This window comes from Microtus ochrogaster, linkage group LG2 (genome assembly GCF_000317375.1).
Source record: "Microtus ochrogaster isolate Prairie Vole_2 linkage group LG2, MicOch1.0, whole genome shotgun sequence".
Lineage (NCBI taxonomy): Eukaryota > Metazoa > Chordata > Mammalia > Rodentia > Cricetidae > Microtus > Microtus ochrogaster.
Window position 1 is genome coordinate 36738733 of NC_022028.1, and position 15522 is coordinate 36754254.

A 15522-nucleotide genomic window follows, 5' to 3' on the forward strand; every position below is an offset into this window, starting at 1 on the left:
ATCCTATAATTATTATAGGAAGGCAGCACTTTTTTTCTATTTTTTTGAAGTGCTGGGAATTGAACCTAAGGCCTTACATATGGAAGGCAAGTGCTCTGCCGCTGAGCTATCTTTCTAATAGGATAGTGCTTTATACAAATGAAGCTCTATCATTTTGGACCTGGAAACTATAACAATAAAAATTCTTACACTATTTAAAACTAAAATGTCAAGTGGTTTTTAAAAATAGCCTAAAATATAACCCTCACAGAAGTCAAATTGCAAGTTGTCTTTCTGATTTTTATCATTTTATTTATAGAGAGAAGTTACTAAACTAAACAAACGTGTTGATCAAAAAACCTTATGGCTCATTCATAAAAATGATGTTGTTTATTAGAGTCCAATATTATTATATTGTAATCCCTATAGTTTCAGTAATTAGAAATACAATACATTAATTTCAGAGCCATTTTTAAATTTCAAAAAATCTCTGCTGAGTACAGGAATTATCTGAAGTCATGTAGAAGCTTCCATGTTATTTAATTTAAAAGAACTCATTGTGTCAGAATGTTACAGTTGTTTAATAATTTAAGGTGTGAGGGCAAGAACAGTTAATGCAAATGGAGAAAATGGGACACCAAACTCATTTATTCATCTTCTTGTTCTATTAATCTGTTATTATCTGGTGCAATTTGTGATCTCACTTGGTTTAATCACCATGAAGTCTACAATTTAGATAATCAAATGTATCATCAATTCTTCCAATAAGTTAGAAAGTAGTTTATAATTTTGTAATTATTAAAATACAGTATGTGCATTTTATTTGTACACAGGTTGAACATTGTAATTATGTAATTTCTTTGAGGAAAGAATATTGAATTACCACTTATAATTTGAGTCATGGGCTAAATATAATAATAATAAATGGCTTTTGGGAACAAGGAGATTACTGCTGCCTGATTTTTTTTTATTCTGAACATTCTGTTTATTTTGCTTGTAAAGGATGTTCACACACTGCACCACATATTCTGATTGTAAGGATTGCTTAGGAAATGTGTAAAATGAACTTTAGAGCCACCGAGATCATAAGACTAGAAAAACAACACAAACTTTCTCTGGGAAATAAAAGGAATCCTTTTCTTCTTCTTCTCAGCTCCGCAAGGCGATTATAGATCACATATCAGATTCTTTCCTGGACACCACAGTTCCACTCCTGGTTCTCATTGAAGCTGCTAAGAACGGCCGAGAAAAGGAAATCAAAGAATATGCTGCCATATTTCATGAGCACACAGGCAGGCTCGTGGAGGTAAGTGTGCTATAGCCGCAGCTGCTCCCAATCCGGGAAAGCAAGGCTCCTTCGCCATTTACAGTTGATTTCTACTCGTATAAAAACAGTTGACAACACACTACAAATGTCACAGCGCTGGACCTAGGTAACAGGAAATTGGTATAAGCCACCCTTCAGCGGCTTGAACAGAAGCAATTTATTCATAAAGATCTGGGAAACTGTGCTCACTGCTGTTTCTGTTTTAAATACCCATTTTAGTGGCACTAGACAAAAGAACAAACTAGACGCATAGTTCTATCATAGTAAATATTTTCTTACCATTCTAGCTTTAATTTACCAAATATTCCGTGCCATATGCTTTATTGTCTGGGTTTCATGGGTCTTTCCCTCCTGCTTTCTAGAACATAGTATGCGACATAAAAAAACAAAAACAAAAACAAAACAAAACAAGACAGTAGAATGTGCGGATTTTGAGAGTTCCATGAAAAATTAAGTAGGAAGACTGGTTTAGAGGAAGGGGAGATGATAAACCACAATTCCCTCTGCTTAGCAGCTGCAGATGTGGCCATGACGCCATGGTTTGAAGAGCAGGATGGCAGATTGCTAACAGAACTACCAAGAGCTGTAGATAAGAGATTCTCAAGAGTCAGTGAGTTGAACCTGTTGCCTCATGGGTATCAAATACAGCTCATTAGAGCAGAGATTCTGAATGGAAGAATTTCTTCAGGCAACAGAACGGACAAGACCAGGAACCAGAGACTAGAAGGGATGAGTGTTCTACCAGGTTCATAAGCCAGAAATCATTCTTGGCTGCTACTCGGCAGTGCGTCTGTACCAGTTTTTGTTCACCAGTTTTTGTTTTTTAAACAGAGTCTTCCTGTGTCACCTCGGCTTGTTTAGAATGCATTCTGTAGCCCAGGCTGCCCCCACACTCACAAGATCCACCTGCCCGTGTCTTCCAAGTGCTGACATTAGAGCGGCGGGCTAACGTGCTTGCATTTGTCCCGGTTAGAGTGACTAGTGTCTATTAGGATCTTCTGTGCCCATTCCAGGCTGGTGATTAAACATTTGACTGCCACCTCTTCCTACATAGTCATGAGCTCTGAAGTGAAATGTAATTATTTGGCCTAAATTGCTCATAAAAAATTGTGAGAGAAATAATTGTAACTCAAATTAGAATCATAGTAACACAGAGTTTTTTTTTTAACACCTTTATGTAAATATATGGAACAAATTTTAATATAGCTAGCATTTTTACTGTAAGCTCCCCTGCTTCCCTCCCGTCTCCAGAGCTGGAAAATGGAAAATAAAGGAATGAATACTTGATTGCTAAGATCATGCCATTCCCCCAAGCTCCTCACCTCTGGCTTAGAAAGTCGCCTTTGAATTTTTCAAGAATTTGGCGAGACAGTGCAAGTGTTATTTTTCCAATGACCATTTTATGGAAATAATTTATAAAATCTGAAACTAGCCTAGTTAGTGTCAGTGCTGAATTTAGGTCTATAAGTTTTAGTGAACAGATTTTGTGATCTACTTTTGATACAATTTTGTTTAATCTTTCACGTGTACCTTCTTCAATTATTAGTTATTAGTGATTCCCCAGGGGAGTGGTGGCAGGTTTTACAAAGAGATTCTTAATTGAGCATAGTCCCCGATAGCTAAAACATCTGTCGAAAAATGGGTGTCTCTGCTGAAGTCACACCAAATAATGGGCATGGGGGAGGGGGGAATTTCCATGATATACTTCGAAAGTAAAGTCTGATTTCTGTAGATATCATATTTTGCTTCCAATTTCTCAGTTTAATTTTTCTATGAAAGCCATGTCTTTATGCTACCTACTGGAAGATGACACCTTAATGAAACTGTAAAGAGGCAGTATGCGGGGCCAGAGACACAGCTCGTATTACACCTGAGAAATCTTTCCAGAGACAGCAGCTCGGGGGAAGCCTAGATACAAGACTTTGCTGTCGGAAGAATGTCCAGAACAGTTGTTATGAGCATAGTTGGAGTTTATTAGGAAGTGCTCTTAAAATAGATTTAACCTTAGAAGCTAATAGAGTTGTTTAAAAGGATAGTAACCATCCCCATGTAGGTGTTGGCACCTCCAAAGAGAATTCCTCTTACTTGTTTTTGCAATAGTACATATATAGTTTTGGAGGTGCCCTGCTCAGAATTGGTTGTACAAGATAGTTCGGAAATACCTTGACTATCAATGGACCTGATATTCTTGTCTCTGAGAGTTCCAATAAGATCTCAGTTTTTAAAGGAATATTGGCCATATTCAAAAGGAGAGCACACTAAGGGCTTCAGTGTAGTTAAAACATCATTTTATATTCTTACTTGAAGAAGATCTCCATGTAAAAGAAAGATTGTCTCTGTGGGCAGCAGGCTGCACAGCAAGAGTTAATGATGCTAGAATTCTTTTTTTTTTTTTTATTCTGTCAGCTAGGGAGAGACTTCCACAGGACTGCAGTATGATGGTTCCTTTCCCCACACCCTTTAATGGCCCCTGTCTTTCTAGTCATCCCCCAAACAGCTTTATTAAGAGTTCTATGCACAGCTCCTCTTAGATATTTTTAACATTTCTGAATACCAATTTAAAAGTTAGTTTTTCCTTACTTTAACCTAGAGTTTCTTGAAGTAAGTTTTCCTAATGCTTCCTTTTGCGTTGTTTTGCTCAAGTACTGCCGTCAAGCACACCTGTGAATACTGCCTTACTATTTTAACCGAACGATAGTTCACTCTCATGCACCTAGAGCTCTCAGAATTTGTTTTAAATGTTCAAGGATTTTGAGAATTCCCTATTCTATGTGAACATTAAGGAGTAAAAGCTCTTGGAATTATGAGCTATCGGGAGACCGAGAATGGGTTTTATTTAAATCTGAACATCCCCTTAGCAGAGAATAAAGTGATTATGGCAGGCTGTAGTTGTATCTGCGTTTCCATCCCCATCTGATATGACGGCAACATTCTGGTCTAAGTGACTTTCAGTTTCAGTGACTTTTTATTATGCAGAATAATTCCTAAACTGACTAGCTTAAAGCAACTATTTGTTAAAACCACTCATCTGTCTTTAATTAACACGAAGACGAGCAGTTCTTCCTTAGGATTTCTCAGTGATTTGCCATTCTTATATGTTAACTGGATAGAGACTACTAAATATCTGTACCAGCTGAACATACAAGATGGCCTGTTCCCATGCCTCGTGTATGCTAGCTGCTAACTGAAGGGTTGGCGTTGTTGTATAGAGATCAAATGTGACTTTTTGTCTAGCTTGAGCTTCCTGCAGAATAGGGTTTAGGCTCTAAGAGGGTCACAACAGCACCAGCAATGGTGGATGAAATGCCACCTCACTGGGCACATAGCCTGAGGAGATCTTTTCAGTAATTTCCACGCACATGAAACTGGAGTCTCGATTTATACCACAGAAAAGAACTTATGGTGAGTCATGAGGAAGCCAAGATGGGGTTTGTTAAAAAGACAGGGCAGAGAGCAACATATCACACCCCAGAGACGTGAGCTCTTCCTCTAATAAGAGAGAGCTGCATGGAAGTGTCTTTAAAAACCTAGGAGATGGTTTCTGTGACCCTTAAAGTTACACTGTTGAAAGAGTGCAATCTATATCTAAGTTTAAAAGTGTAAATTGAAATATTTGGGTATTTGATCTTTCATTACAGTTATTTGTGTTTGTGTGTGAGTCAGGGGCTATGTGTGTAGACATGCTCATGCATGTACAGGTCAGAGGAAACTTGCCAAAGTCGATTACCTTCTTCTCCCATTTGCGTCCCAGAGCAAAAACTCAGGTCTTCATGCAGCAAACAACTTTACCTTTGAGCCATTTTACCAGTTCATGTTGATTTCATGTTTTCTTATTTTGCTTTGTTGATACAGTGTCTTATATTACATTACAATAGCTCTTGCTGTCCTGGAATTCCTTATGTAGCCCAGGCTGGTGTTGAATTCACAGAGACTCATCTGCCTCTAACTCTGCCTCCTGAGTGCCAGGGTTAAAGTCATGTACCACAATGCCCAGCTTTACTTATTTTTGCCTACTGAGTTTTCCTTTAGTAAATATTAAGTGGTTTATGAGGTATGTTGTACAGATTTACATATGAGAAAATAATACTGAGAAAGAATAAATGTCCAGAGGTACACAACAGGCAAGGATTATAGTATTTATGCCTTCCATCCTGTCATAGGAGTGCAGAGATTACATCTTGGCTTCGTGTGGGTCCTGGGCTTCTGAACTTGGGTCTCCATGTCAACATGGTAATGGTTTTACCCATTCTCAATATTACCATGGTAAGGATTTCACCCTCAGAGCCATCTCTCCAGTGAACACATATATTTTTATCATGAATATGGCTCCTGATTTGAATTTTGAGATTTTTCTCAGACAGGGGTATATAGACACTTTGGGTGATTAAACCAGTTGTGTCGAAATCGTTGGCTTTCAGCCATGAGAGACCTCTTTCCTTTTCTCATAACTTCTTAATTTCCCCCGTCTTTCCTATCTCGACTCAGCAAGGGCAAACTAGAAACAGGCAATGTAAGCATCCTTTCTCTTAGTGCTCAGACCTTCTTCTGAGAAGTGGTGGTACAGCCTGATAGAACTAAGGGGAGATGCGACTGTGCTCAGTAGAAGGACTAGCCACATGTGCCTGGCTGCCTACTGTCTACTGCATGTCTCCTAGGGGGATTTCATTGTCTTTATAGTAGTCTTCCATGCTAGGAATATCTTTTATTTATTCTTTAACAATGTTATACATGTATACCTTATATCTTGATCATATGTACCCCAACCCCCGCCACTTACTTGACCTGAATGCCTCTCAACAGTGTACCTTAATCACTTCCAACCCCCTGCCTGCTGGAATATTGACTGATCTTGCTGACTCAATCTTGGGTCGTACTTGTCACATCACCGTAGCTGTGAAGAGCTTGTGAGTACACCAGCCTTGCCATGTCCAGGAGGCAGCATTTCACAGACTCCTCCCCTTCTTTAGGCTCATATCGTCTTTCCAGCCTGTTTTTCCCGACGTCTGTTCTCTGAGTCTTGACCTAAGCACCCACAGTGGTTTGTTCTCAGCATCGTAACGACCTGTGAGAGCTTACATTAACTGCTGCCCACTGTGTGGGTCTGGGGTCCTCTGGAGTCTCCTTGACTAGTAGTTTATAGAGTGGTATCCTACACCTGGCTCTGAGAGGCACATGTAATAATCCATGCTTTCTGGGAATGCATTGTCCACTTACATAAGGAATCTGTGTTCAAACTCTCTCTTCTTTTATTATATCAGTTGATTGTATTCCAAAATTTTAGTTTAAAAAGTGGTACACCCTTGGCCCCTTCCATTTGCTTTATTTCTAGATGGACTTTAGAGAAGATAATGTCTAAAACATCTATTTTTTTGGCAATTGATTGAGATTTGTAGCTTCCTAAGAAATACCAAAAAAAGCTTTGTCATTTTTAAAATATAATTGCTTAAGCATTTTCCTTGTCAAGAACACTTTCATATTTATCTGTCAGGAAAATCTTTGATTTAAAAGGAACTACCTCATGAAAGCAAGAGAGGAAAACATTATTAATTTACTGTAAAAAGGGGAGACACAGGGGCTTTGTGAGAGTCCTGAGCCATGGGAGAGTTTAAATAGATGAGATTCAGAAGACATTGAGTTTTCCTTGTATAGATAGCTCACCAGTCCCTTCCCCTCTCTCTTCCAACAACCCACACCGGTGTGCACATACACCCATCTTATTCTCAAGCTGGCTCATTTGATACAGCAGGGCAGGGAGCCTTAAGTTCTAAATGACTTGGAGAAAAAGCTATTTTCAACATATCTAGGTCTTCAGACCTCAACTATATTTGTCAGAGAAATCTAAAATCAGTGAACTAGTTGAATTCAGACCTAAATGGGCGAAGCAAGCCCATTTAACAAGAATTCCTATCAGATCTTCTAAGACAACCTTTGTATGGTTAAAGAAACTTTGTAAATAATGGCTGACCTTTAACTTTAAAAGAAATAAAGGGGACTGAAGAAAAAACAGAGAAGTAGGGACACAGAGGTCTTAAGTATTAAATCAAGACATGGAAGCTATGAGCTCCCACACCTACACAAGAAGTTATCTGTGTTTTCTCCAGTAGAGTCTTAGTGGGACTGTTAACTACACCAGAGTAGGTGCCACGCTCAGGAGTACTCGGCCAATAAAAACCAAACTTGGTGGGATTTTTCTAGACCTTTTGTCTGATTTTGCTTAGTTTTGGCATTTGTGTTTTGTCTTATTGGTATTTTGCTTGTGTATTTTGCTTTCCTTTGTGGGTAGGTGTGTATGTGTGAGTTTGTGTTTTCTGTTCTATTGTTTGTCTATTTTTGTAGTTTGTTTTTTAAAGAAAGAGGGAGTAAATAACAGTGATGGGTAAGTGGGGAGGTGGGGAGGATTTGAGAGTATTTGGGTGAAGAAAAAAATATGATCCAAATGTATTGTGCAAAAATAATTTTTCAATATCAAAGAAATGGATGAAAGAAATGGAAGTGACTAGGCAAGGTGACAAACGAATGGGAACTGCACATTCCTGTTCTTCAGGAGAGACGTCTGAAGTTTTCTGTACCCTGGATGGTTAGATACAATGGAAAGATGTTTACTAAAAACCGGGACAGTGACATAATGAAAGAACCCACAACTGCTTGCTAATTGCATCGTATATTGAACTAAAGGTAATCCGAAGTTCTTCATACTTGTAATATCAGACTAGTTATCATCTCTTTGTATCATCTGAGTTATAATATGGATGATAATAAGAAACCACGATAGCAAAGAATCAGCAGGATAGCATTTATAAAGTCATCTTAATCTGGTCATTGACAACAAGTGTAGTTGTTGAACTGTGATCCCAAGTACTTGGATGTCACTCTGATGGTGAGTTGGAGCAGCACTAATGCTCAGTCCTTCCACTAATAATATCTACTAGAGTATGAATTCTATCTTTACAGAATTATAAAGACAGTAAGCATTCTGTCTGTGTTGTTTTCACCTCCTCTAACACCAGTTGCTCTACAGCTGGTGGCCAATCTGTCCTGCAGCAAAGAAAACATTGGAATACTTGGTTCCCTTTTTATTCCTTGACTTGTGACTATGTCTGGGCTCATTGATCAAGCAGAGTGCCCTTGACTCTGTTGCACCTGGGAATTTAATTAATAAAATTTAATTTTAATTGTGTGTATATGTACATGCCTGTTGGAAGTTTGTGCATTTGAGTACAGTGCCTGTGGAAGCCAGAAGAAGGGGTTAAGTCCCTTGGCGTTACAGCCTAGGTGATCCCAGCTGCCCGATGTGGGTACTGGGAACTAAATTTAGGTCCTCTAGAAAATCAATATACACTTACATGCTGAACCATCCCTTCAAACCTTCACATGAGTATTTAAAAAAATCCCTTACTACATTATCAGTAAATGTCTTTGCCATTGATTATCAAGAACAGACACAAGCCACCTGCCACTTTTTATTCAGAAGTAGCTTGTGATAAGTAACGTCTTAGGCCTCTTGACTACCTCAAAAAAACAAATCTCAGTCTAACTTTCATCTGGTGATTTAACAGCTTTCAGAAGAATGGCATTATGCTCAATAAAAGCTTTGTTGATTATAATACCTATTATGTAATTCATTCTCACTTTTCTTTGAAACAAAGTCATATTATATTCCCTTGACTGGCCTAGAAGAATCTGTGTAACCCAGACACAGTCTCAAAATTGCAGTGATCCTGTCTCACCAATGCTGGGATTACAACCTGCACCACCACACCCAGCCAGTATTTTCACTATGTTATAATTTGTTCTTTGCAAATTCGTTCATGCTGAGCCTTACCACTGCTGCTAATTAAAGTAATGATGGCCTGAACTTGCCCCATGTGTTTCACCATGTTAATTACCATTAAAACACGTTACTGTTAATGATGTAGGCAAGAGAGTTTTCTGTGAATTGGGGTGGTTTCTTTCTGTACCAAGCCGGCTTCCTTGGTGCTTTGACTCATCAAAAATTCATCTTGATGCACCCTATTTTAGTGCGTTTCATGGGAGCCTTTCATCAAAAAGGAAAAAGTGGGTGGACATTTAATTATAATACTTCCCTACTACCTACAAGGCTGATTGTTCCCACTCACAAGAATGGCGAGCCCGATTTAGCCAAGCCACAGTGCCAAGAGAGAAGGCTCCAGAGGGGCTCCTGCTGCTTGCAAGAAGCGCTGCGTGCTGTCAGCTCTCCTCATGTCTCTGCTTCCTGACAGAATGCTGTTCAAGTTTCACACTTCACTTTAATTGATCATCTGTTATCAAATAAGGACATGTTCGATTATAAATAAACACAGCTTTTAGAGGCCCATCTTATTTTTCCTCCTCCTCTCCCCCGAAAAGCCCCAAAATAAAGAGGCTAAAAAAATAAACCCATGCTTCTGCTTGTACACAAACCAGCAACTGTTCTCAGAGGATGTCTTGGAAACTCTCCTGTTTTGGTGGGGAGGAGATGTGACACTTGAGGAGAAGAGAATACAGCACACAGGTTGGCTGCAACTCCTTGGACTAGGAATCTTCTAGTGGCTAGGCTCAACGCTTAGAAGCCAGACCTGAATGCACAGAGCTCTTTTCCATATTTGAAAGGCTTTCTCTTTCACTTCAATTTCCTACTTGTTCTCTTTGCATCTATCGTGAGAAACTATCCTATGACGAAAACCAGATGCTTTTAGGAATAATGTTGAGATGGAATATTTCTGTTTTAGAATGTAGAGGAGGGCACAAACACTATGGGATGGAAAGATTTTAGGAATTAAGCAAGACATAATAATAGTCAGCCTGAATCTCCAATCCTGGGCAAAATCTTCAATCCTGTGCCCTGGGAAAACAGAATCTCAAGTGGGGAATAACAACAGAGATATGGCCATCCTTAAATTCCTGCATTACAGAATGCAGTAGAAATGAGAACTGGACAGAAGTGTCTGCAGGAGCACAGGGTTAAGCCAGGGCAGATGATGGATAGCCTTGAATACTTGGTTGCCAGGTGCAGAGTCTCCACTTCATGTTGCAACACTGGACAGTGTGATATACTTGGAGAACAACAGTGACTTCTCACTAGGAGAAATGGGAAAGCAAACCCTGTTTTCTTTGGAGATGGAGTATTTTGTATCTGCACATAAAATTTCTAAACATTAATGATTGATCCTAACCTCACAAGCATAGATTTGCATTTACGAAAAGCCCTGCATTTAAAACCTAACTCATTATGATAACTCAAAGAGAATGAATAACACTTGTTTTAATAAGGAAGCTGGAACAGAAATGCAAGTAGCCCAGGATTTAATGGCTCTAGATACATGCTGACCAACAGAAATAGAAAGCAATTATGGTCTTAAAATTTTAGTAGCTACCCTAACAAAATGTGGAAATAAAAAGAGACAGGTTAAACTAATTTTAATATATTTCATTAAATTCAATATGCCCACGATATTATTATTTCAGCCATTAATTGTATAAAAGTCATTAATTAGACATTTTATCATTTTTATGATGAGACAAATCTGAGGGATATTTTAAATTTATATTTAGCATCTGAATTTCGCATGGCTGTGCTTTAGCTGCTCAGTGGCTATCTACTAGGCTGTGTGTGGGGTGGGGGGCAGAAGCTGTTGGTGTTGTTAGTTACATTTTTGTTGCCTTGATAAAACACCCTACTGAGGCAACTCAAGGAAGGAAGGGTTTATTCTGGCTTACAGTTCCAGCCGGAGAGTCCACGGTGGCAGGAGGCAAAGCAGCAGGACACCAGAGAAAGATGCAGAGAGATCACGTCTTCAACACAAAGCAGAGAGAGTGGAACAGACTAGGGGCACTCACAAAGACACCTTAAGTTACATATGTCCTTCAGCAAGGTTGCAGCTTTCCTAGCCTTTCCAAAACAGCACCACCAAGTAGAGTCCAAGGGCTCAAATACCTGAGCCCATGGCTGGCATTTCTCCTTTATCACCACAGTTGCTTCTCTTAGACCCGCCTTCATGTTGATTTTTGGAGACAGAGTCTTTTCCTGACTACAAAGTTCATCGACTTGGCTGGCCAGCACCGGTGCCAGGGATGCACCAGTCTCCTCCTCTGCCCACAAGCACTGAGGTTACAGAAGTGTGCTGTTCCACTGGCTTTTTACATGAGTCTTGGAGGTCAGAACGTGGGTCCTCATACCTGTGCCAGAGGGACTTTGCTGAGACATCTCCAGGCCTTGGACAGAACATGTCTAGATAGATAATGAGCAGGTTGAAGAGAGGTGTTTTTATTCTTTCATTTGCTCCTTCACTCAGCATACCTTCAATGCCCGTTTGGTGTCAAGCGCTCTTCCGAACCATGCAGATTGTGTTTAAAGCCTTTTTTGTGTTCCTTTTACCTGACTTATGAGAAAAACAGCTTCAATATATATCAAAATTAACAAGTCAAATCAAATGCCTGTTGATCACATAGAAAAACCTCAAAAGATGGTGGGCAATATGGTAAAATATAAGATATATATGCTGATGGCTGTGTCCTTGTTAGATTTTTTTTTAAAACGTAATCTTTTGTCATACAAAGGAAACATTTTGCCCTTACCTGAAAATATTAGTAAGATCCAGTTGCATGATTTATTGAAGTCCAGGTGCTATATTCTGTGGATGCCAATGATCTGTGAACATCAATTTTATTTCCTTCTTCATATATTTCCAATAATCTTATGTGGAATGGAATAACTTGAACTCATAACTAACAAGTATCCCATTCCTAAATATAGATAAAAAACAGAAAACAGAAACATGACCAGGTTAGACATTGACACGGATAAAATCTGATCAAATGATATACCCATAATTTTAATACACAATTCACTTTTGTGTGAGGCCTCTGGAACTGGAAGCTTCCCAATTTACCCTCTATGATAATACTTGGCCAGGATTAGGCAGTAAACCCGCTGATACTTATTGATGGATAATTGCAGGTCCAGAAGCCAGATTTCCTTTTAGTCACCAGCATGATCATGCAAGTTGAATTCAATCTATTCCTTCACGTCAAATCACTGCACATTCAATTAAAAATTACCAAAGGGGTCCCCACATGTGCCGTTCTCCATAGGACTCATTTGTATGAAACCACGTTTTAAAACAACTGGTTCCAGTTTGACATTTGATGTTTTAATGCAGATGAGCTTCATCCCCCCTGCCTAATGGATGCAGGCAATTTTTAAAACTGTGGTAGACAGAGGAGGTCAGTACCCAGATAGATTGAATCATTGATTTTTTTTTCTCTTACGGGATAAAAACAACTTTAAAAATGGAGACATCTAAAGATATAACCCAATTGATGGAACGCCTGCCTAACATGCAAAGAGCCTTGGGTTTGATCTCCAGAACTTCATAAAAACGAGTGTGGTCACACATACCTATAATCCCAGGGCTCTAGAAGTGGAGACTGAAGGGCTCCTGTGCTTGCTAGTCAGCTGATCTAACAGAATTGTAAGCTCCAGGCTTTATGAAACTTTGTCTCAAAAGAGTAATCTGGTGAATGGTCAAGGAAAGACCCAGCATCTACCTGTGGCGTCCATATACATATGCACACAAATGCATGTGAATCTTGTCAATCTGTACAGGAACACACACACACACACACACACACACACACACACACACACACACACACTGGTTCAGTTGTTCAGCTAGCTTTGTTATTGAGTTCAGGACCATCTGTTTTAGGAATGATGCTGCCCACAATAGACTGGGCCCTCTCATATCAATCATGAGATGAGACAGAGCACACACCAATCTGACTGAGGGAATTCATTCTGTCACCGAGGTTCCTTTTTCCCAGATGACTCCAGATTGCATCAAGTTGACAAATGAAGCCTAATCAGGACAGTCCTTGTCACAAAAAGAAGACAAATTTACCATGTCTTTTGGTGATTAGATGCCTAAATTATAAATTTTGCACAGAAAGACTAAGACTTCCTTGCTTACACTGACATTTTGTGAGGTTATGGTGACCAAAAGAATATCAGAACTTCCTCAGTGAGTTTGCTCATCCTTGGAACCAGCCTAGCCAATGAGTACTACAAACTCTTTCTCTACTACCTCCCTTTCTCTGGAAGTCAGTCTCCCACTCCTCCACTCCAGATACTGATATCATTAAATTATTATCCCATATGTCTCAGCGGATATATGTTGACTTTATATTTTTCATTATTATAAGCATTCTATGTAAAGAATACCTTATGTTTGCAAAATGCATCCATTCCTCAAATTTCCCGAGCTTTTTGAACAGAAAAACAGAAGCTATGCTAGGCATTCAAGACATAATCACTGGCAAAAAGGAGCTAGCCACTTCCCTTTTAAATATTGCTACTTATAAGGGCATGAATACAAAGAAGTGGCAGTCATTAGAGTTGTTCTGTGGGCTGTGGGGACATCAGTCAGAATAGAGCTAATGCATTAAAGTTCTGAGGAGTTAGCTTTTAAGCTATAAATAGATGAGGATTGGGGGATTAAAAGTTGAATCAGGAAACAAAATCAGGAAAGAAGGGAATTTGATAAGTATAAGGACTGGAGTATGTAGTGGCCAGACGTAGAAGACAGACTTTTTTTTTTTGTCAATACATTCATCCTTTGACAGTGCTCAGACATGCATATGCTTTATTTTATAATAGTTTACATTCCCATTCAGTGTTAGGAATTCTAGGTTCTTCAGCTACTGTCTTACCAGTAGCTATTATTATCAAGATTTTATTTCTTGTCATTCTATGATGAATACAGTGTTTGCTTTTATGCTTTTAATTTTCATGTGTTTAAACATTATCATACACTATTTTATAACAAAACTATTGAGATATAATTAATGTATCACATAGTTCTCCCCTTGGAGGCATACGTTTCATAGATTTTTTTAAAAGTTAGTCCATGGGGCTCTGCATTCATCACCAGAATCTTATCTACCAAGCTAGTTAACCATGAGTCTGCATTTGGTCCTTAGATATTTGCATACTATAGATCTAACCTGTAAGTAGAATTCAGTGTGGCAGTCATGACTAACTTCTCTTGATCAGCCTTTGCAGCAGCTGCCAGCCTAACGTGTTTTATCTTAAGCCAGTTTTGCTGGAAGGATAAACTACATTTTCTTCATCTTTTCAAAAGTTGATTGACGTATCAGCTGTTGTGAGTTGGAACTATTATGACTGAATCTGAGACATTTTATTTATTTGTTTTATTAAGCATTTATTCTCATTTCTTCAGGGTTTGTATATAGGTACAGAATTTCTGGGCTGGATAATAACTCTATTTTGTAATGGTAATAGACTGTAGGGTTTTCAGTTTTCATCAGCACTGTCTTCATAGTTCTGTTGATGGTTTTAATGTTTTTGCATTACTTAGAGGATAATTTTGTAGATGATATCATAGAGACAAGCTTGTCTTTCTCATTGCTTCAAAGTGTCTTCCTCACTGTAGAACTTTTAATTTTGATGAAGCCAAATTAAGTACAATATACCAATAGTGTTATATGAGTCATGTGTTTTTGTTTTGTCTTTTATGGTGATTTTTCCAGTTTTCTCGAAACTTTATAACTTTAAGACATACATGTAGGCTTGGTCTCAATTGGTAGTTAATAATTCATGTCCTATAAAGTGGGAGTCAAGGTTCATTTGCTCATTTCTTATGCATTGACAGTCGTTTCACCATTAATTGTTGAAAGTCCTATCATTTCTCCATTTGCTCATGTGACACCTTTGGCAAGTGTGAATTGACCAGTGTGCTGTAAGCACTGCCTCTGGTCGCTTTGATCAGTTTTATTGATCTGTGTTTCTAGTGTGTCTACCCTTTTACAACACACGGTTGGCTCCAAAATGAGCTTTAGAGCAAGCATTGAGATAAAGCGCTCTTACTTCTCCCTCTTTATTCTTTTTAATATTTCCCTATAAATTTTAGTGTGGATTCATCAGTACCTACAAAACTGCTGCAAGAGTAGATTAGAAGGTCACTGACTCTCAGTTTGTAAAGCATTGATGTCTGCATTAGTTACTTTTCTATTACTGTCATGAACATTCCATGACCAAAAGCAAGTTACTTTTCAATGACTGTCGTGAATATACCATGACCAAAAGCAAGTTGCTTTTCAATGACTGTCGTGAATATACCATGGCCAAAATCAACCTAGGGGAGAGTTTATTTTGCTCTTACAGTTCAAGATGGCCAAAAGTTTTTAAAGGAGGGAAA

General features: G+C 38.7%; 1 protein-coding gene across 1 annotated transcript in view; it reads left to right on the plus strand.

Annotated features, from left to right (window-relative positions):
- The window catches only part of Ctnna3 (catenin alpha 3), a 1290503-nt gene that overhangs the window by 670016 nt on the left and 604965 nt on the right, over positions 1-15522 (plus strand). The window contains exon 9 of the mRNA XM_013351193.2: positions 1133-1285. Within this exon, the coding sequence (XP_013206647.2) occupies positions 1133-1285 (153 nt within the window). The remainder of the gene's footprint in view (positions 1-1132; positions 1286-15522) is intronic.